At 34.3% G+C, this 24,123-nt stretch overlaps 1 protein-coding gene across 3 annotated transcripts in view; it reads right to left on the reverse strand.

Annotated features, from left to right (window-relative positions):
• Nucleotides 1–24,123, reverse strand: part of Ucp4A (Uncoupling protein 4A) — a 54,798-nt gene that overhangs the window by 25,809 nt on the left and 4,866 nt on the right. For all 3 annotated transcript variants that reach the window (XR_015039490.1, XM_085810873.1, XM_085810872.1), the window contains exons 4-5: nt 4,326–4,410; nt 374–496 (exon numbers count right to left, since the gene is read on the reverse strand). Coding sequence is in view for 2 of the 3 variants with exons in the window: in XM_085810873.1 (XP_085666999.1) it covers nt 374–496; nt 4,326–4,410 (208 nt within the window). In the remaining variant the exon portion in view is untranslated. The remainder of the gene's footprint in view (nt 1–373; nt 497–4,325; nt 4,411–24,123) is intronic.

The raw sequence follows: 24,123 nt of genomic DNA on the forward strand, positions 1-24,123 counted from the left end.
AAGCAATAAGAGAATATTATGACAAAAATCTGCTTTTGTTAGTTTCATGTGTTAACTATTGCAAGATTTCATATATTACAAATGAATCTTAAAAAAAAATAATAAATAAATAAAATAAAAAAATAAAGCAGGTTTCCATTCTCTAACAGATCTATAATTATGCATTTTTCTAAAATGTTTAGCTAGTTAAACAATAATTTTAAAATGTTGCTATGGTTGACTTTCCTACTTAGATTTACACATCTTCAATTCTTAATTTTTAGATGAAAAATCACGATTTTTACTGCTTGCTTTGATCAACAACATGTAAATTATACCTAGATATAATTTAAAAAAAGTAAAATACAAAATGTAACAGCTGTCAGAATATTACCTTGGAGGATGTCCTTCAAGTCTTCGCCTGCCTTCCATCTGCATTTGTACTTTGACAAGATCTGTTGGACTGGCAAGGAATTGTCCTAAAGCTCCAGATGCACTTCCACAAAGAACTGATTTCCTATATATGATAACTTTCTTTTAAATGTATGACACATTTAGATGTTTTAAAAGAATCTTTTGGTCCCCATTCTAAATTTTTATTACATAAGTATTGAAAATTTCATATAAAAATACAATACTGATTAGTACAGTGAGACAAATACAATTTAAAAACTGGTAAGATCTTTAGAAAGTAGTTTTTGTACAAGTATAACAGTTAGATGTGGAAATAAACGTAAAGCTTGATTCAAACAGCACTGTTTTGATCAACAGCAGTTTGTTAGTCTAACTAAGTAACATTTTAGATCTGTCATGTCAAATTTGAGGTTCTGAACAGTCATTAGCAGAGGGTTGCTGTATTCTTAACCCCTTAACTGCCGCGGGCGTATATATACGCCTTGCTCAGCCGATGCGTTAACTGCCCCAGATGCGCCCAGATGCGCAGCCGATGCGTTAACTTTGCGAATAATTTCAGGTGTAGCAGCGCAAAGCAAATGATAGCAGTTTGGAAGGACGTATATATACGCCTGGGGCAGTTAACGCATCGGCTGAGCAAGGCGTATATATACGCCCTCGGCAGTTAAGGGGTTAAATATATTACAGTCTTTATGTTACTGGCAATGTGGAAACATTCTAATACCCAGGCAGTTTAAGGTAAATTATGAAATATGAGAAATATCTTAATGTTTTGCACTTAATTTACATCTATGTATTTCATACTTTGCTAGTTTGTCTTTTGGCAATATCTAGAATGTTTAGTAAATGTGTAAAATATTAATCGTTTCATATTTTGCCTAAAAATGCCTATGCATTCTACTGAATGCAAGATTTAAAACTTTGCCAGTAACTTGTCTATTATTTTGAAATAAATGTTTCACTATGTGTCATGGTATACAAAAACCAAATGATTCTGTACCTTTTATAGTACCTAGTAAAAGAAATATTTTTTATTATTTACAAATATGTGACAAATGTCTGTCAAAATTATCAATTACAAATATATTCTAAAATATTTAAATTAGATACACTGTTAAAATAAAATCAAGCTACAATGGAATGGCATGAAAATTATTAAAAAAACATGTTGATGCTTTAAATTATTTAGTTTGTTAAGAACTACAGTTATAATTTGAAAGATACAGATTTTGTGCCACACTAAATGGTAACATAAATGAAACTGGCTATTAAGTCAGATTGAATGTAAGACATACTAAAGGTTTTAAATTTTGTGTAATGTTAATATCTGTTGGTCATTCATACATTAAATGATCAGGTAGCTAATAGGGTGACCGAAAAAATGGCCACAGGAAAAAAGCTCACAAAGAAATATACCCACATGGAAAAATGCTCGCTTAGAAATATATTCACATGGAAAAAAGCACACATGAAATATGTTCACATGGACAAATGCTCACATTAACCTTTTCAGGGGTGGTAAGTAAAAGCATGAAAACTGTAGTAAAATTTTGCATGTACTGTAATATTTTATACCACTGCCCTTGCCCTGCATGACATTTTTTTCCCTGTAACTGCCAATAACTAATTTTAGTTTTTTTACTTTGTTTTTGCATATTTTTGATGTATAGTAAATATTTAAATTTAGAGCCAAAAAAATTGTAAATTTTCTGCAGAAATTTAAAATTTTAGAAATAAAATTAACATTTTTAGGCAATTTGGTGGTGCCTCTCAGTTGAACATTATGAAGCAGTCTTCGAAAAATCTCCTAAAGCCACAAATTGTTTACACTGGGATGGCTACAATTAAAGCCATCCCAGTATATGCTTTTTATTTGACGGACTGAAAAAAGATTTAGCCTGTCAACGCTTGTTACTAGTAAATTATAAGTAAAATTATTAGTAAATTAAAATAAATTTACATTAGTAAATACAGGATATACTGCAGTATAAAAAAAAAAAAAAAAAAAAAAAGAAGCTTCAGCCCTAAGTGTTATTCCTTAGAGTGAGTTTACTTAAAAAAAAGGAAAAAAATCTGAAATGTTTCAGATTTTAAATTAAATCTCAAAGGAGCTTTTTTTTTAACATTTTGTGTGTTCATTTATTAAATATAATGTTCTTCGCACTTAAACCATAAAATTCAATTCAACAGCAATATCGCAAAATAGTTTTAAAATGAGCATATCTTTAGAATTTCCGATACAGAGATAAAAATGTTTTTTCTGTACAAAGTTGCCACTGCTCGCTTTGAAATCCTTGAGTTTGTTAACCAAAAATTCATTAAAGTTTTACAAAATAGGAAATCAATAATAAAACAAATTCCAAAATTTGGTCTTTCACATGCCCATATTCGTAGGAGGATTACGTCATTCAAAATTTGATGGCTCTATGTACTGTTGTTTTATCACAATGCAAGAAATATATATACTTTTATGCAGATTTTTCATTACTTAATTTCTTTAAATATAACACAGGGCTTACTTTGTGGAGACTCAAAAAGTCGCAAATGACGTCAGAGGTCATGTAAGCATGCATAACTATGATGTCACAAAAATCACGTGATCTCTGATGTCATTTGCTATTTTTTGCACTTTTTTAGTCTCCTTTTGCTACTTTAGTTGAAAATTATCTGGCAACACTGAAAGTAGCCATGAACTACTTAAGTGGCACCTACTGTATGCCATAAATGTCTAAAATCTTTAACGACGGCTTCACTGCTTTTTATGTTAATAGCCAAAAATTGTTATATTAAAACTTTAATCACAATAGCTATGAGGCTCACTTTAATAATAAAATAAGAAAAATCTTTTTGCCAGTTTATAATTAAAAACTGGGAACGAAAAAAAAAAGTTGTTAAAACACACATTAAGAGATAAATAAAATACTAATGCAAGAAAATGCTGATATATTTTCCATGGCTCCTAAATTTGATTGCATTTATATTAACATCTAAGAAAAGCAAAGATAATGAACATCCAGATTACGTACTTTGTACTGTAATAACAAATCTGAAAGGATTCATAATTTAACACTCAAATAATAGGGCCAAGATTATCAACAAAGATGGCCCAGGTGGAATAGTAAAATACTTTATACAATACTATACTAAACAAATATACATTAAAAAACTGGAATAGTAAAATACTTTATACAATACTAAACAAATATACATTAAAAAACTAACATGGAAAAATTATGTACCTTTTGTATATTAGAAAAGTGAAAAAATACATAATTCTATAAAAATATTCAACATATCAATTTAGATATATCATGAATCAAATGCATTTTATTTAAGTCAATCGGATTAAAAAGTACTCTATTGTCTGGTGATGTAAATAAGTTTACATTCATTGTGCAGGATGCAAACAAACCAGTTTCAAAGTGTGTTTCATTTGAAACTCGACATTCGAAAACCTTTGATTAAGTAGAATCTTTACAGACGTTAATGGCAAATTCATAATTTATATTAAAAGACAAAAAATCAAAACTGATATTAAAAAACAACAGATTATTCACTCAAAAGACTTATAAAACAAAAATCTGCAAATTTATGATGTGTGATTATTACAAAAAGAGTTATGCAGAAAATATTATACAACTTTAACGGTGAAAAAAAGTAGTTTTCCTAATCAATATATGTTGTAAATGTATGGTACTTTTGTTGTATTTTAATTGTTAGTGTACTTATATTAGAAAATAAATTATTGTTCAATTTACCATGCCGAATTTCCCAAAAATCTAAAATTTGCAAAAACTGACCAAAATTATATGGGTTCATGAATTATTGGAATTCTAAAGCATTCTATTCTTATTATTTCAAACGGGCAACTATAAATCTGAGAATTTTGTAAGCTACCTTTTACCTACGAAAAAATAAAAAATACAACATACCAAACAACTGGAGCACTATCAGGTTTCTTCAGCAGTAATTTTTCCCGAAATATCTCATAAAATGTCATTCTACAACCACTATACACTAAATAAATAAATAAAAAAAAATTATCAGTTTTAAAGTAAAATCAAACATTTTACAGAATGCTTCATAACAGAAAATTAATAAAAGGAAAAATACACTTTTTAAGATATTTAAATTAACCATTAACTCGTGATACATCAAATATGTAAAACATCCACATAAAAAGCTTTTTATTCATACTATTACTGTTTTAAATATTACATAAACACAGAAAAAAAATGACTAAATGTAATGAGTGATAAATCAGATACGACAAACATATCTTTATTTTAAATGAAAAATATATAATTTATGCAGTAAAATTCTCTTTATATCTTCATGCTTGTCTTCAGTCTGGTTTTACCACAGGAAAAATAAGTTAGCTTGACAAATTTAAAAATATAAAATAAAAATAAATGAAAAAAAAAATATTTGAGCAAGCCATTTAATTTCAATTATTTATCTAATGAAGATATTTTCTTTAGTTGAGGTTAGGTCATAACCCGATGTTGCAGTGTCAACAGTGCTATTCATGTTGAACAAACAACTAAACCACAAACAATACATCAACTCCCAATTATATGGGGCACTTTAACCAAGCTCTGCCTAAAAAAAGTCAAGTTTCTTTCTTGCAGAACAATGGAAAAGTTACCATCACACTTCACCTGTATAAAACAAAGTAATTTATAAAAATATAAAATGTACAGCTGTAACAGCAAATAATATAGCATTTGAAACAACAGCAAATAATATAGTATTTGAAACAACAGCAAATCATATAGTATTTGAAACAACAGCAAATAATATAGTATTTGAGACACCAGCAAATAATATGGTATTATTTTTATCTATTACAGTGTGTAATTTAATGGTATGCAATCAGGAATATATAGCCACAGTACAATTATTAACATAATTTTTTTTATGCAAGTTTGAATTCAATGACATCCCTCAACTCCCCATGTGATTATTATTCTTTAATGCTTCTTATAACTTAGCTTCTTCATTTTTAATGATGTTCATTATTTCATTATTTACAGCAGTGGTAGTCAACATAGTCCCTACTGCCCACTAGCGGACGTTCCAAATTTCATGGTGGCAGTTGTGGAACAACCAAACGGCACTGTGATTACATACTAATCAACTAACTGTTGACGAGTCAAGAACAGGACAGTGGTCAGACTCTGTTACAGGGCATCTGTATTGAGATTGCACCCAATCTCTTTCGCCCCCACCTGGCCTGCCTGACCAGTGCCAGGAGACAAGAAGGACATCTCGCATAAAAGATTGAAAAGCACACAGCCTTCCAAAAGTCACAACCATGCAACAGACTTCAAGCGTGTAAGTTTTGTCACGGCATGTAAGAGAAGCAAAATCATTACCTAATCAAAACTACAGTACGTAGTTATATTTCTGACAGCAAGCAAGTGCTTACAGCATCATACAATATATTATCAAATATTGTTAGCCCATGTCTTAAAAAAAGAAATACGCACACAGCTATATGAGTATCTGAAGGTGGGTTCCCCCATGAGTCCAGATTATGGACTTTGTACTGTATTTAATACTATGAGTACATACTTCACACACACACACACAAAAAAAAAAAAAAAAAAAAAAACTCTAGATACTATTTGTTGCATGCACTTACTGATAGACCACCATCAATGGTAGGTTGCTATCAGGGGTTTGTTGCTTATTTGAAGCAGGAAGTGCCAAATGTTTTATGTATTCATTGTGTGGTGTACAGACATCTTATCGGAAAACATCCCAAGTACAAGTCTCCATTCATCATTAATTCTAATACTTTACTTTGTAAACAAGATCAAATCCAATGGAAATGACAGAATGTTTCAACAGCTTTGCCAGGACAATAATGAAGGTTTTATTAAGTTACTTTTGCACACAGAAATTGGGTGGCTGTCAAAGTGTACGTCTTAGACTAGATTTGTAGCATTATATGATAGTGTCATAATTTTTTAGAGTAATAATGAGACCAATGTAAAAAGTCAAAAGTTAAAAACGGTAAAGAATAATGCATTTTACTTGGCAGATATTTTCAAGAGCTTTAACGAATAAGACACAATAACATGCTGAACAAACACTAATTCAGAAGTCAAACAACAAAAATCAGCGTTATATTTTCAAATTTTCACAGGACTAGTTTTGATGGTTTGGTAAAACCATCGAAACTAGTCCTGTAAAAATTTGAAAATATAATGTTGATTTTTGTTGTTTCACTTCTGAATTAGCTTTAACGATGTTAATTTGCAGCTTCAATAGGCTGATAAAATTCTTATAGGTTTCCAAAGTATTGTGCTATTATTTATTGAGAACTTGGACTATTCATCATACGCTACTGAAGAGAGAATTTTATTAGTTGTCTTGATTATCATCTATAAAAGATACTGTAACTCCAGATGATATTGACAGATTCAGCAATTCCTCTTCAATGAACTTAAACTGGACTTGGAAAAATGATTTGATATTTTAAAATTGATGGTATACGTTTGAATGAAAAATAATTTTACTGCAAATATTAAAAAAGGCTGATATAACTTGCCAATAAAAACTATTACAAATTAGATATGATGAAGAAAGTAAACATAAATTCGGCAGTGATAAATATGAAAACCTATGACAAAATTTTAAAAAATGCCAGTTTCACATCCAAATGCAGTGTGTTATATATACTGCGTGTTTTTTTCTGCTTTGAATACTAAATTAATCTGCATAACCAAATGAACTTATTCTTCAGATTAAACTACTTGCCAATACAGCCATACAGCTAACAGTATTTTTCTGTTATTTATAATATGGGTTATTTCTTTTTCCTCTACTTTAACTGCTATTTTAGTTAATCATGGAGCTATTTCCAAAATTACCCCAATAATTCAGGAGTTGATTCAATAGTGTTCATTGTATTACGCACTGGAACTTAAAGAGTATCATCAGTAAATTAAGGTGTAATGTTTCCTTCTTGGAGTGATTAGTACTCTTTTTAAGTGTCAGCAATCTTATCTAGTATGGTAAGTGTTCACTAATAATGTAACTCTTAGTGAATACCTACTGTTTCTACAAGCTGTAGCTGTCAGTCTGGCATAGACATATACCTTTCTTACCACTTCCTGTCAAATTTCAAAAGGCTTCACTATCTTTGATATAAAACTGCCTCATTCCTGTTTTTTTTTTACAATCTCTCTTCAAAAATAGTTATAAATCATGCATACAGCTCATTTCTATCAAATCTATACAGAATCAGTCTATCTCTATAGTGTCTAATCTAAGGCTTAATTTCTAAAATTAGAAATGCCGGAGCCCTATGGAAGACCATCAGCAAATACGAACAAGAGTAAATAAAAAAATAAAACGACTATTAAACTCATTAATAATTTCAAAATTCAATAGTCAATTATTATTAAATTAATAGCTATTTAATTAATGTTTATTAATTGTTATTTAATCAATAATTATATATAATTAGTTATAATTTAATTGATAATTATTAGATAATTATTTATTGAAAGATTTAAATAATTAAAGATTAAAGTAATTAAATATTTAAAATTAAATTAAATGTAAAGAGATAAATGAAAATTTAATAAGCAATTTTTAATATAAAATTGCTAAAAATGAAATTTCTACTGAAATTGTTATTCAATTACATAAAAGACGTGCTGCAGCCTTCTTATTTAGGGTTCTGGTGTGCTCTGGCTAGAATTATGATTTATTACAAAAACTAAGAAGCACTGGAGCCGCGATTCGATAAGCTCCGGCCCAATTTAAGCTCTGATTGTAGGGGGAAAAAGTTCTTTTATCACACATCATCACACTTTTATCACACTTATCACAATTCACAATTAATAGCAAAAAGTGGTAAAACTGTAATTATTCCCTATAAAAGAATTTATCTCAACAGTAACGCATCAAGATATAGCTCAGATTTTAAAATTGTTGCCCCTATGGGATAACACAGTAAAGCAACAAATTGATGAAATGTCAAATATTATTAAAGTATAGCTGATGAAAATTCAGATAATGCTAAAACAGGGCAACACAGAATAAGGGTGTTAGGGTATGAGTGGGTGGAAACAAAAAATGAGGGGAATCTCGGTGAGAAAGAAGGTTCTCTTTGACTGCGGCTCTCTGCTGATATAACTATAGCCATCAAACACATGTATGTCAGGGGTGAAATGAGTCCTCAATCTGACTCCTAAGGATGAATGTAAAGTTGCTGATTGCACTTTTCGCCCCTCCCCACCCCATATTTGGTTACATTAGTGGATACTGTGGAAACACGATGCATAGGGTGTGCTTGAGTAATTTATTTCAGTATTTCACTCTTATTGTACCCACTGTCACTTAATGCGCACTTAAGAACACAAATTTTCCTTCCTGCGAGGATAACTAACTGTAACCATTGATAACAATACACTAGATACAATAGCATGGCAAGAAATTTACGTGTTCCTAACAAATTCCCCCAAATTTATTGTCCTTCTTAACCCTGCAATGGAAGGGGCGGCGTACAGAGTACGCCAATGCCATCTTTTGGGCTGCAAGTTTTAGACAACCCCTTCCTGAGCTTCCTCCCTTTCTCTACCCTCCTGGAAACATTCCATGAGTGCAATGCATGTGGTATTTCTGGTCAGTCTGGTTTTCGCCTTCCTTCCGAAAGCAGTTATTGTGAACATGCCGCATAGGTGAACGCAGTACGCTGCTCCTTCAAGTATGCACAGAAAGAATATTGTACCTCCTGAAGATTATTTGAGCATTTTAGAAGTCTTGGTTGATGAAGACTCCACCAATTTGGATAATGCATCTGATGTTGATGAATCGGAAATCATTGAACATTCTGATCATGAAAGTGACTCAAAAATTGAGGGAAATGTTTCTAAACATCCTCATTTTCCTTCCTCAAATGACGTTTCCCCAACAAATGACGATTTTCGCGGTGCTGAAAATGACATAAGTGATTTAAAATGTGAGGACCTTTTTTTTTAAAAAAACTATTTACAAAAAGAAGAAAGTTGGAGGAAAGTTTCTGAAAGAAGAAAAGGAAACTTATTAGTGGAATAAAGTTCCCCTCAAGAGCAAATTCGCCAGAAAACCTTAAAACAATTTGATGAAAAAAGTATTCCCAAGTGCCAAAACTTGTGACAATATAAATGATGAGTTTTCTGCTTTCCAGAAAATCATAAATACAAATATGATTGATGCTATCGTACAATATAAAAAAATATTTATCTCAAATGTAACAGGACTGCAAATGATCTCCAAAACATCTCAAAGAGAAGCATGTATGATACTAATAGAGCAAAAATATTGGCCTTTTTAGAAATTTTATTCTTATTAGGGTGCAAAAAAATGTCAAAACTCAATTTGGAGGATGCATGGGCAAAAGGTGGTACTGGAATTGAAATTTTGCAAGGGGTCATTGGTCTCAAGCGATTCAAAAAACCTGCGTGCTGCTATCAGATTCGACGATAAAGGCACAAGGTACGTGCGAAGAAAAATCGATAAGCTTGATGCACTAAGAGAATTTTTTGAATCTTTCAATCAGAACTGTCAAAACTTTATACACCAGCAGACGAACTCACAATCGATGACAAGTTGGAACCCTTTCGCGCAAGATGCTCTTTTATTCAATTCATCCCCAACAAGGCTGCAAAGTACCATCCGAAAATTTTTGCAGTTGTTGACTCACGAACATTTTATACATTGAAGCTTGAAATTTATTGTGGCAATCAAACCCCAGGACTTTATGAGGCTTCTAATTCAAGTTTTGACATTGTTAAAAGGCTAATTGGTGCGTACGATGGTTCCAACCGTAACCTGACGACCGATAATTGGTATACAAGCTACTCGCTAGCTCAATATCTTCTTACCAAAGGTACCTCACATAATCCTGGACTATAACAAATGTAAAGGCAGAGTTGATACCGTAGACCAACTTTGTAGTAATTTCACTGTTGCCCGAAAATCTGGTAAGATGGCATGGAAAAATTATACAATTAAAAATATGAAACCATAATTTATGAAATAAAGAGCAATTATGATCTTAAGGGTATCAAAATTTACAAAAAAAAATGCTTAATATTTATTTGTTTACTTTATTAAACATTCCCTATCTTTCAATGTAAGTTGTTTAAGTTGCTTCGTTTTTTGCGCTACAGTCAAAAGTCGTTAATTCGAACACCCATAATCTGGAATGATCTATAATCCGGACCTCAAAGCTACAAACTTTCTGCGCATGCGTCACTTAAAGCATGCACATAGACGTTTACGCGTGCGCATAAGAGCTTTACGGCTGCGAATATGCGTGTGCATGCGCATAAAATGTTTACGCATGCACGTTTAATGCATAACGGACGGTATAAGCTAAGCTCTAATTATCTATTTCAGTTAATGTTGCAGATTGCGTTGTTCCTTAATCTTCGAATTGGATCCGGCTTATTATTTTTTGCAGACTGTTAGAGCAATTTTATAAAAGTAAGCTTGAACTTTCGATTATGTCAAATAGAATTTCCGATATTTATATACTAATATGTAAAGGATCTACAAAGCAAAAGTATGTTTCGGAGTCCATTAAACAAAAAGTGGAATTGCTGCAAAAAATGGATAAAGGCATATCATTTTTTTCTCTAACCATTCTGAAATCTGTTTATCAATTTCACGCTGCTCTGTGGAGGGGGGAGGGGAATGCCGCGGCGAGCAATGAATTGGAAGTTGATCTGTTAGCACTATGCTTATCTTCAGGGCAGATGTTTTTATTTTATTTGGCTTATAATTCCTTACTAAATGGAGTATTTCATCTCGATGTACATCGTCTTTGATATGATTTAAATCAAGTTCCTCATCATTATAATTCGCTTCTGATAGTGAAGAAAGTGACACAGAGGTTATTGAAAACAAAAAAATTTCGATTGACAAATTAGTCGGTATTCTCGACACAGCAATTACAGGACTTGAACAGCGGAACTTTGTAACAAAACAAGAAATTATGTCTGTTTAATAGAATTAAAGAGAAAGTATTATCACATAAAATGAAGCAACTTAAACAACTTACATTGAAAGAAATGTTTAGGTTAATCTTTGGATTATGGTAACTTGGCGATTTTTTGGCGAACAACTCTGCTACAGCAACCCTCTATTTTTTTTTTTTTTTTGGGCCGCCATTTTGTCTTCCCGAAGTAAAGACATGTTTCTTTTCTTTTTATTTACTGAACACTTTTTCCAACAATCTGTTATCCGAATTACACTTATGCTAGAAATTTTATGGAACAAAACTGCTTAATCATGACAAATATTAACTGCAAAATTGGGAAAAAGTGCAGAATCGCAAACTCCTTGCCACGTTTTTCAGAATCGCACATACACATAAACCATGTACGTCGACTTATTTTTACTTAAAAAAACATCCCAGAATTGCACAAAAATGGCATTGCACACACTCTTAACTTTATCCATCTACACCAGTGTTTCTTATCCTTTTTGGCACTATGAACCACTTTAAAATTTTAAATATGTCACGGATCCCTCTGTGAAAAGAAATTGCTTAAACATCATTTATTACAAAATATTGTTGCGTGCGTACGGGTTCGTTATGGAATGAATGCACAAGTCCGATGAAAACTGAACAAAAATTTATTATTATCACAACAAAAATGCTTAAATTTTCTCAACTTATCATCATGCAGTATTACAATATCTCACAGTAGTTATCTTTTAACTACTCAAATGTCCAATAGAACGTAATTCAAAACATCTAAAGAAAGATAATCCGCGAATTCGCTACAAAGTGCAGTTTTCTAAACAACAACAAACTAAGTAACTACCATGAACTGAGATGTTTTCCTCCTTTTATAAGATTTTAAAATCATGCGCTAGAATTTTCTAGTACTTTCTTGAAATCAAAAAGAGATATTTATTTATTTAATTCATGTGCTCTTGTATTTTAAATTTTCCGGCATAGCTTTCTTTTAATATTCGTCACACACTGCACTGTGCGAGAAATAAATCCATTTAATTTAATAGAACTAATATTTCGGACAAAGTCCTTTCCGTCGAGTCGGATTCCACAACCACACCTTGTCTCCTTCGTGGAATTGATGTTCAGTAGCTGTTGTGTCGTATCGGGTCTTCATCTTCTCCGTCGCCAAGTTGACTCGCTGTCGTGCAAAATTGTGCATCACTTCAAACCGGGCCTGGAGATCTTGAATATATTCCTCAGACGATGAAGGAGCATCCGGAGGGCAGCCAAACAATAGATCACAAGGCAGACGAAGGTCCCGACCGAAGAGCATCTGTGATGGAGAATAGCCGGTAGTCTTGTGGACAGCACTGCGGTAAGCCAGTAAAAAGAGTGGTAATTTCTTGTCCCAGTCCTGTTGGTTTCTGGAAACCACTAATGAGAGGTGATTAAGGATGGTTCAATTGAACCTCTCTACCATGCCGTCCGACTGGGGATGCAATGGCATCGTTTGAGTTTTGTCAATGCCGAGTAGTTTGCATAGTTCTTTGATTACTGCCGAGGCAATATTCCTTCCCTGATCGGAATGTAACTGAAGAGGCACTCCGAACCTGGAAATCCAGTGCTGTACCATCACCTCAGCTATTGTGACAGCCTCTTGATCAGGAATAGGGTAAGCTTCAGGCCACTTGGTGAAGTAATCAGTGACAACGAGTATGTATTTGTTGCCATCAGCATTTCGTGGCAGAGGTCCCAGGATGTCAAAGGCGATACGTTCAAAAGGCGTCCCTACGTTGTAACGTTGCAGCTTGCCTCGACTGCGTATCCTCGGCCCTTTCCGACCTGCACAGGCATCGCAAGATCAGCACCACTTTTGCACGTCATCCTTTGCATTATTCCAGTAAAGGCGCTCACGAACTCTCTGCAAGGTCTTCATTATTCCAAAGTGACCTCCTGTAGGGCTGCTATGTAATTCTTTAAGGACATCAGGAATGCGGGATCTTGGAAGTATAAGTTGCCATCGAAATGTCTTCTCATCATCTGATTCAAATTTCCGGTATGAGACGTCGTTTCAAATGTGAAGTGAATCCCAGAGTGCCGAATATTGTTTGGCTGTAGGACTACAGATAGAAATGTCCTGCCAGATAGGTTTTCTGTTTGATGACTCCATTAAATCAATTATGGGTTTAATGTTGCGGTCTTCCAGCTGGTCTTTCCTGACTTCATCATCACTCCACAGTTCTCGATCAGCCGATGTTGATTTTGTAATTTGTCTTGCGACCGGAGTCAGCAGCTCGTATTTCGCTTCCACCCTGGAACAATATTGGCAGCTTTCTTGGCAAGGTCTTCTAGACAGGGCGTCGGCGTTTCCGTCTGATGATCCCTTACGATGACGGATAGTGATGTCATATTCTTGGAGTCTCTGTATCCACCTGGCTATTTGACCCTCAGAATTCTTGAAATTTAAAAGCCAGGCCAATGAGGCATGGTCCGTGCGGAGGAGGAATTTTCTGCCGTATAGATAGTGATGGAAATGCTCTACGGCTTTAACTATTGCAAGCACTTCCAAGCCATAGTTTCCAAGCCATAGTTGCAAGCAACTCTTTCCTAGTGACACAGTAATTCCTCTCCGGTTTAGACAGGCACTTGCTCCAGTAAGCTACTACACGTTCTTGGCCGTCTATTTCTTGGGACAACTGAGGATACGTCAGGATCGGAGCAGATGTTAAAGCCTCCTTAAGTTGTTAAATGCATCCTCGCATTCTTTTGTCCACAAGAACTTTTGCTTGCTCTCTGTCAGCTTGTGAAGAGGTCTTGCGATGGAAGAAAAGTCCTTCACGAATCTCCTATAGTATGTGCAAATCCCTAGGAAGTTTCTCAGCTGATGGACATTTTCGGGACGTTTCACGGATTCAACTGCTGATACCTTTTCAGGATCCATGCGCACACCTTCTGCAGAGATGACATGTCCCAGGTAAGTCACTTTCGGAACAATTTGCATTTAGCAGGACTCAGCTTCAGATTGGCTTTTTTCAGTTTCTGAAGCACCTTCCTAAGATTTTCTAAATGTTCTCCAAAACTCTTTCCGATGATGTCGTCCAGGTATATCAGGCAGGCTTCGTAGGAAAGACCTTTCAAAACAGTTTCCACGAGGCGTTCGAATGTTTCCGGCGCATTACACAGTCCAAACGGCATCACCTTGAATTGCCAAAGTCCTTGTCCCGTAGTAAATGCCATCTTTTCTCGGTCATCGGGGTGTATTTCTACCTACCAATACCCACTCTTTAAATCAAGCATTGAGAACCACTTGCTTCCAGAAAGAGTGTCTAGAATGTCGTCAATTCTAGGAAGAGGGTAACTATCTTTCTTCGTAACTTCATTCAACCGGCGATAGTCGACGCAAAATCTTGTTCTTTCTTTCTGACGAGAACGATGGGAGATGCCCATGGACTTGCTGAAGGCTCGATGACATCGCCTTCTTCCATATCCTTAACTTCCTGTTTAGCAAACAGTAGACGTCTTGCATGTTGCTTGATCGGGGGATGATCGCCAATATCTATTCTATGTTGTGTCAAACTAGTTCGACCCACGTCAGAAGACGAGCGGGAGAAAACAACTTCAAGATCTTTAATGACGCGATCGGCAGCATTTCTCTCTTTATCGTTTAATTGTGCATGCTGCAATAACTCCGATGTAATGCTCTCTGAGGGCACGGATTCTGTGATGTTACTCCTTCTTTCAACGCTGGTTACTGGAGTACATGTTGCAACCACTTCACCTTTCTTAATAACTCTCGCCTTCTCAGTTACATTGGCGACTCTCACCGGGATAACCGTTCTGGATAGGTCGACAAGTGTTGAGGCTACTAGTACTCCTTTTGGGCTATTACAGTTATTAGAATATTCTATGATGCCGTAGCGGAAATTTCTATTTTCGGCTATGGATCCAGGAAGTAAAAACTCGGTTCTTGCGGGTATTGTGATATCATCTTGAGCTATAATTTTGTAGATAGATTTCACTCCATCATCAATTCCGAATAGGCTATGTCGTCAGATGTAGAATGCAATTCGTTATTTTTAAAAGTCCAAGGAAAAATTGTATTTCCTTAGAAAGTCCAATCCGAGTATGCAAGAATCAGTGATCTCTGCTACATAGGCCATGTGATGGTAAGCGGCACTTCCAAACGTGATGTTAACATTCACTTTTCCGTCGATGTCTATCTTCTCACCGGACACAGTCTGGAGGGTAACGCAGGGCAGCATCCAGATAAGTTTGTTTCCCAATTGTTGAGCTAAATCTTTTCGAATGATGGTAATGTTGGCTCCTGTATCTATCGTCATATTGCAGGGAACTCCATTAATATGTCCTATTATGAAAAGTCCATTACTGACGCCTCTCACTGCAGAAATCTGAAACGCTTTAAACTGGGGCTTTTCATTATCTGGCAACCTCCGCCCCGCGAGATGGCCACTAATTGGTTTCCCTGCTGCTTGCTAAGAGCGGTCTTAACATCCGTGCCCTGGGGTGTTCTGCAGTTCCACCGTATGTGTCCTTCAGCTCCACAGTTCCAACATTTTAAGGTCGGTTTCTTTTCACTTATATTTCTGCTCAAGTCATTGAGTTGTCTGGTTATATCATCTATCTTCTGCATTATTGCGCCAGTTGAGTCAGTGTTTCATTTCTTTAAATGTATAAGTGTTTATTGTTTGCCTATCTCATTAACCACTTAGACCAATATACATCAATATACATATGTATCCAATGTACCTATACCGCCAATGTACCTGTGTATGAAACTTTTTATTAATTGTTTACTGAAGCATATATATGCACACGCTTTTGTTTGGCCACGTCAATACCACATATTCTCCATTAATACATTCCCGATGCAGCCCTCTCAGGAAGTCGCCAGGGTTGAGTTGTTCTAAATAGGTGCAGGTACCGGACGACACCCAATTTGTCATATTAAGCCGTCCAGATGTCTCCGGGCCCTGCATTCACCTGTCACCTGGTTATATCGTCTAGACGAACAGTAACTTGATCCCTTGGCTCCTAGACATGAGCAGCTCTGATTGGGTGGTGGTCTCTACGAGTTGCTTGCTGGGCTGCCTCGAATTTTATGGCGTACACTAGAGTGCTTTTTAAATCTTTTACATCCGCCATTCGTAGAGCTTTCTGTATTTCAGTATCCCGGATGCCGTCGATAAAGTATTGCAAGGACAGGATTTCCCTTGTTTCTGTCGGGCATTCTGAAAAGGCGAGATGGGACAGCCTTTCAACATCCGTGGCGAGCTCCTGAAGTGTTTCGGTAGGCTTCTGTTGACGAGATTTTAATTGGAGCCTGCTGTAGTCTTTTAAACACTTCTCCCCAAAGCGCAGCTCCAAGGCGCCGGACAGAGCTTCAAAACCTAACCTTTTGTTTCCGGGAAGAGTCTGAAGGATATCCGCTGCGTCTGCTCTTAAAGAAGCGGCGAGATGACAGGCCTTAGCTTGGGAATCTCATCCATTCGCATCCGCCACAATAGAAAATTGTGTCTTATACACCTGCCAGGAGGTCTTCCCATCATATGTAGATAGTTTCAGAGAGGGATGAGCAAGCATTGGTAAAAATTTAAAACCATCCGAATTGCTCCCTGCCGTCGCTACGAATTTCTTTAAAGTATTGATTTCTTTCGCAACGGCTGAAACCCTATCATCAATTTGTTGCTCGACGGCAGAAACTCGCTCTTCTATATGTTCTTTTATAGAAGAAACTCTTTCTTCTATTTTTCGTCACGCGCTGCACTCCGCGAGAAATAAAGCCATTTAATTTAATTGAACTAATATTAGCTTTTTAAATACCAAATTTGTAACAATATTTAATTACTGTTTTATTATTTAATTATTTTAATATTTTTATTTCAATAGTATAAAAAATTTGAAGAAATTAAAATTTTTAATGTGAACACTGTTGCTGCTTTTTCTTGATTAACAGATTGAATTGAGGGATGGTTTTCAACAAAGCAACGCACATATCATGTTCGACTTTCAGTCTGTTTCGATGTTTTGTTTTTATTGTGACAAGTGTTGAAAATCCCGCTTTGAAATGATATACTGTAGCAAACGGAATAATGGCTGTCATAGCTCGTTTTACAAGCAATGTGTAGGCTTCTCTTGAAGAAGACCAAAACTTTCCACGAGTTTTTGAATCGAAATCCATTTTTAACATAGACTTTGTTTCAAATCAATTAGCTTATCTTTGGCAAGGTTCGTGTCATCGATACAGTCAGTAACACAAAAAAAAAAAAAAAAAAAAAAAAAAGGATTACGAATCCACAACTCATCTTTTATATTTATTCCATCCGAATGGAGATTTTTCAAATGAAACTTGGAAGTACTTCCAGGTGTTCACAGATTTCACTTTTCAAGTTATTCAATAAGAAACTATCTTTCCGAGATCCATTTTCAAAAAGCACTTCGTCCAACATTTGAAATTTTGCATATATCCCATTTTGAATTCTAATTTTCCAAAAGTGACATTTCCAATAAAAATGCCTGTCGTTTCTCCATGGCATCCATAATTGTTGTATCAGGCCCTTGAATTGAAAGACATATATCGTTCATGTGGTTAAAAATGTCTGCCAGGTAAGCCAATTTACATATAAAATCTTTTTCCTTGAAATACTCGAAGAGTGAGTTATCGGTTTCTTCTAAAAAAAGTGATACTTCTGTCTTTAACATGAAAATTCGTTTCAAAACCTGCCTTCGTGAGAGCCAGCGCACTTCCGTGTAGTACAGAAGTACCTCATGCTCTGCATTCATTTCTTGACACAGTGTTTTAAAAAGACGATGATTAAGAGCTCTACTTCTAATAAAATTTACAGTTTTAATAACTATTGACAGCAGTTCTTTTAAGCTGGTTGGAAGAGTTTTTGTAGCCAGTGCATATCTATGTAAAAAAACAATGTGTAACAGTAACATTAGGATCCTCTTTTTTTACCAAATGGGCAAAACCAGGTTTATTGCCAAGCACCACAGGTGCTCCATCCGTACAAAGTGAATGAAGATTTTGTTTCCAGTCAAAGCCATGTTTAGAAAAGAAAACATTTAAAATCGCTAAAACATCAACTGTCTTTGTAGTTTGCAAAAGAGGCTCACAAAATAAGAATTCTTCTTTGATAGTATCAGCAGACACGTATGACTTCATGTTTTTGTTCGTTTCGAGATTTCTGTAGTTTCATCCAGTTGCATACTAAAGGCAAATGGCGATGCTTTCAATTCATCGATGTTCTGCTTCAATATATTGCAAGAAATTTCAACTATTCTTGAATGTATCACATCCTTCGACAATGGAATAGCCTCAAGTTTTTTTCTCTGTTCCAGTCCACAAGCTAATTCAACCATTTCCAGCACACATTGCTTAATATATGTCTTTCCAATAATATGCGGTTTCTTACTTTTGGCAATACGATATGCAACTCTGAAAGATGCCTCAACCAAAGGGTTTTGTGAAATACCAAATCCAAGTTTCGTTAATATTCCAGATTTTGAAAACTGGGCTTTCTTCTTTGTAAAAAAATCTAGATCTTTAGATACATTTTCAGGATGAAGAGATTTGAGATGCTCTATCAATTTTGCAGGTTTCATACTGGCATTTGCCAAAACGTTTCCGCACAGAAAGCATTGTGGCTTTTCAACACCGTCCGATTCCTTCATGCAGCAGAATCCATATTTTACATAATTTTCATCATACTTCCTTTTTTTGGACATTTTGGGCTACAAAAATATCAAATAATCAAATTAAGAACAAACATTAAGACACAAAAAAACACTTGAAAACAAAATACTTTAATTACAACTTATGAAAAAGTAAAACAAATATTTTGTTTTAAAAATTTGCAAGAACTTTGCATAACTGATTTTAATGTCACTTTATTTCCAAGTGAAGTAAAATTCAAAGGCTACTTTGTGTTTCTAAAAATTTCAAATTATATATGGTTTGCGAACGTTCTTTTCCTCGTATTGTGGAGGTCTCTATTATTGGGAAAGGGCAGACAGACAGCTTACAGAGGTTGCCCCTGACGAAAAAAGTTTTTTTTTTAAATATTGATGCAAACATTTTAAAAATTAGGAGCAGTCGGCAGACCTCCAAAATATGACCCATGGACCCCCAAGGGATCCATGAATCACAGGTTAAGAAACACTGATATTTTCTCATAAATTACAAAAATTTGCACGAAAATGCAGGAAAATTTTGTGAATCTTTAAACTCAGTAAAAAGCACATATATGAAATTACCTGATCGCGAAAAAGTATATACCCTTTCCAAGGATGAACATTTCCACATATAAAATAAATAAAATATCCAAAAACTTTTACCTCTAAATTATCTATTATATTATAAACGTCACCAACATATTTATACCGCAAACATTAAAAATGGTTACAAATACTTAGTGTCAAATATTTAAATTATTTCCATGCACGTTTACTTCAACTGAAACGTATACCAAATTGCTACAAACATAAAATTCACAAAATAACTATCATTTAATTAAAATATAACTAAACTATGTACACGTCGACTTATTTTTACTTAAAAAAACATCCCAGAATTGCATAAAAATGGCATTGCGCACACTCTTCACTATATCCATGTACACTGCTTTTTTCTCATAAATTAGAAAAATTTCACGAAAATGCATGAAAATTTTGTGAATCTTTAAATCCGGTAAAAAAGGACATATATGAAATTACCTGATCGCGAAAAAGTATATACCCTTTCCATGGATGAACATTTGCACATATAAATTAAATAAAATATCCAAAAACTTTTACCTCTAAATTATCTATTATAAACGTCACCAACAAATTCATAACGCAAACATTAAAAATGGTTGCAAATACTTAGTGTCAAATACTTAAATTATTGCCATGCACATTTACTCCTACTGAAACGTATACCAAATTCCTACAAACACATAATTCACAAAATAACTACCATTTAATTAAAATATAATTACATTTATAATATACTCCTTACATTTAGAACAATGCATAAAAATAATATCCTCAAATAATTAAAAATACTAACTTACCTAATCTTCTTCAGAATCTTGATTACATGGCGGATAAACTTTTCTTATTTCCTCCGCTAAATAAAAAGCAAAATTCTCTTTATCATAATGCTTCGTAATGGCGCTTTTTATAGCACTCCACGTACACTCTATTGTATGCGTACGTGCGCCTGTTTCAGGATCTTTAAAATGATACTTATGGTTCACAGCAAGATCTTGAAAACCTTTATCCTTCAAACATGCATATGATTTCCAGCAATCAGATATGATTATTGTACCAGGTAGAATATACTGTTTAATAAAACTTAATAAGCAATCTTTACTTCTATCTCGCACAACCTTAAAAAAACACTTATTACTACCCCTTTCAATCCCACTAAATACCCATTTCGAATTCACTTTAGATAGGGCCATGGGATCCAAAAGTTAACCAATGCTGTTTCACACAACATAGAATGAAGCTAAATACAAAATTTCCAGATTTCCCCCTTTTTCCTATTAAAGAACTGTAATTCGTCCATTAATGTCACATGACATATCTCATGATTTCCCTCACACAAAATATGGCGTAATCGGAACTGAGTACTTCTCACAGCATTCCCAAAGTCCTCGGTAGTAACCTTTATTGCCTCGAAAATGTCGCCAAACTACCTGTTACCATATTCCAAAGATTAGCCAATGTTTAATAAAGTAAACAAATAAATATTAAGCTTTTTCTTTTTTGTAAATTTTGATACCCTTTAGATCATAATTGTTCTTTATTTCATAAATTACGGTTTCCTATTTTTAATTTTATAATTTCTGCATGCCATCTTACCAGATTTAAACTGATGATCTATAATCCGAAAAAATCGATAATTCGGAATCGCCGAAGTCCCAACGAGTCTGGATTAACGACTTTTGACTGTAATACTTTCTCTTTAATTCTATAAACAGACATAATTTCTTGCTCAATTACAAAGTTCCACTGTTCAAGTCCTGTAATTGCTGTGTCGAGAATCCTGTAATTGCTGTGTTAGAATACCGACTAACTTGTCAATCAAAATTTTTTCGTTTTCGTTTCATGTCTGTCACTTTCTTCACTATCGGAAGCGCGCATGGGTAAACACTTTATGCGCATGCACAGTGGAGAAGCGCATTAAATGCGCATGCATAAGTTTGTGGTTTTGAGGTCCGGATTATAAATCATTCCAGAAAATTACAGACTTTGTACTGTATAAAATTCACATGGATTCTCATAGAAAATTAAATTACGATATTTGTTTCAAAGTATTTTAAATACATTATTGAATACTTAACTTTCTTTAATTAAAAACCTAAATTGAATGTTTTCAAATGCCCAATAAAATACTACTTTTAATGAAAAGAAATAAAAGCGCAAGCATTTGGTTATGCTAGTATACATTTAGAAACACCATTTTTTTGTCCATAGTCAATTATCCTAATAAAATATAACACAACAATTTTGTATTACAGACCTTTCTATCTATTGTAACAATAAATCAGATTTTGTTAACAAATGATCAACTGGAAGTTGTACTTTATTTAAAGCTCATTAGTATTTAAGGAACTACTCTGATATGCGCCCTCAAGTCGCCAAATTTCTCGCCAAACTTCACACTGCCATATTACTATCTAAATTTTTTGTCTATATTTCAAACTTTAAGCCAAAAATGTCTCCAAAAACGCGGTTTTCGCACATGCAAAAACTATGTTTTGAACACACGATTTAAGCTAAAAATCCGAAACAAAAACAAAAAATTTAGATAGCAAAAACGTAAAGTTTCTAACCAAAAATATTTGAAAAAAACATCTACGAATTGCACAATTTAGGCAAGGAACCAATCTACGAACTACGCACACCTCGCTTTAATAAAATAACATAATAACAATAAATTTCAAATAATACCATGTACACAGCATTCTGTTTCAAAAACAACAATAACGACAGAAATTCATACTAAATAACCAATGAACATAACACTCTACAAAATAAGAGCAAGAATAAAATAAAATGCACTTACCATGAATTAATGCTTTTTCGAGCAGCAGAAATACCAATTTCATACCGCCTTTAACATGCTGCCACGTAATCACTATCGTATTTACATGACAGCCAGACACACTCCAGAAAATTCATACTATGGTTCACAAATAAATAAAATCATAAATCCCTACTTCTATCATGCACAGCCATTAAAAATAATCTCCCAGACTCTCTTTCCACACCTCCAAATACCCACTACCCCTCAACAGGATGGCCACAATGATATTTTCTTTTGCCGAACTTCAATTCAACAACTTCTACCATTTTATCTTTCCCTCCCATCTTCTCAGACACAGACGCGAATCAACGAGCTCCAGCGAAAGATTGTTCAACGTCAACAGAGTTGCCATAGAACACGCAATCGCGCCAAAAACCAGCGCAGAACACATATCGCCACATTTGGTGAAATTAGGGTGTATATCAGAGTTGTACCGTATTTAAAACATGTAATTGGTAAAGGAGGTCATGTTGGCCAAATCAGATTTTTCTCTCTTGAAAATATACTACAGTCAAAAGTCTTTAATCCGGACTCGTCGGGACTTCAACGATTCCGGATTATCGATTTTTTCCGGATTATAGATTATCAGTCTAAATCTGGTAAGATGGCATGCAGAAATTATAAAATTAAAAATATGAAACCTTAATTTATAAAATAATGAGCAATTATGATCTAAAGGGTATTGAAATTTACAAAAAAAAAGAAGCTTAATATTTATTTGTTTACTTTATTAAACATTTCTTTCAACGCGTGCATGCGTAAAGCATACCTTGCGCATAGCCGAAATTAGAAAATTGCAACCAAAAAACTATTTGATTTGTATTCGTGATATTTATAATGACGAGTAATTTGATTTAAATCATATCAAAGACGGAGTACATCGAGATTAAATACTACATTTAAGTAAGGAATTATAAGCCGAATAAAATAAAAACATCTGCCCTAAAGATAACGATAGTGCTGACAGATCAACTTCCAGTTCATTGCCAGCACCGCAACGTCCCCCCCCCACGCAGAGCAGATTGAAATTGATAAACAGATTTTGGAACTGTTAGATAAACAAAGGATATGCCTTTATCCATTTTTATAGCAATTTGTTTTTTGTTTGATGGACATCGAAGCATACTTTCGTTTTCTAGATCCCTTGAGAGCTCCAGCATCGGAAATTCTATTTGAAATAATCGAAAGTTCAAGCTAACTTTTATAAAATTGCTCTTACAGTCTGCAAAAAATAATAAGCCGGATCCAATTCGAAGATTAAGGAACAACGCAATCATCAACATTAACTGAAATAGATAATTAGATAATTTTTGCTTATACCGTCCGTTTTACATTAAACGCGCACGCGAAAACGTATTTTGCGCTTGCGCAGACACATATGCGCAGTCGTAAATGTCTTGCACACACGCATAAAACGCCTATGCGCATGTGTCAACGCGGCGAATGCGAAGAAAGATTTTAGCTTTGAGGTCCGGATTATGGGTGTCCGAATTAACGACTTTTGACTGTAATATGTGAATTTATATCATGTATTATGTCCATTCTGTATGTATCATGTATTTCGTCCCCGTTTTCAACAGAATTGGAAGTTGGTTTCATGACATGCCCGCATTATCCCGACCCCATCGTGTTACCAATGAAGAGGTTTTCGGCCAAGCAT

This window comes from Stegodyphus dumicola, chromosome 2 (genome assembly GCF_044657685.1).
Source record: "Stegodyphus dumicola isolate Sdum_Otavi_A_Nest chromosome 2, ASM4465768v1".
In the NCBI taxonomy this organism is placed as follows: Eukaryota; Metazoa; Arthropoda; class Arachnida; order Araneae; family Eresidae; genus Stegodyphus; species Stegodyphus dumicola.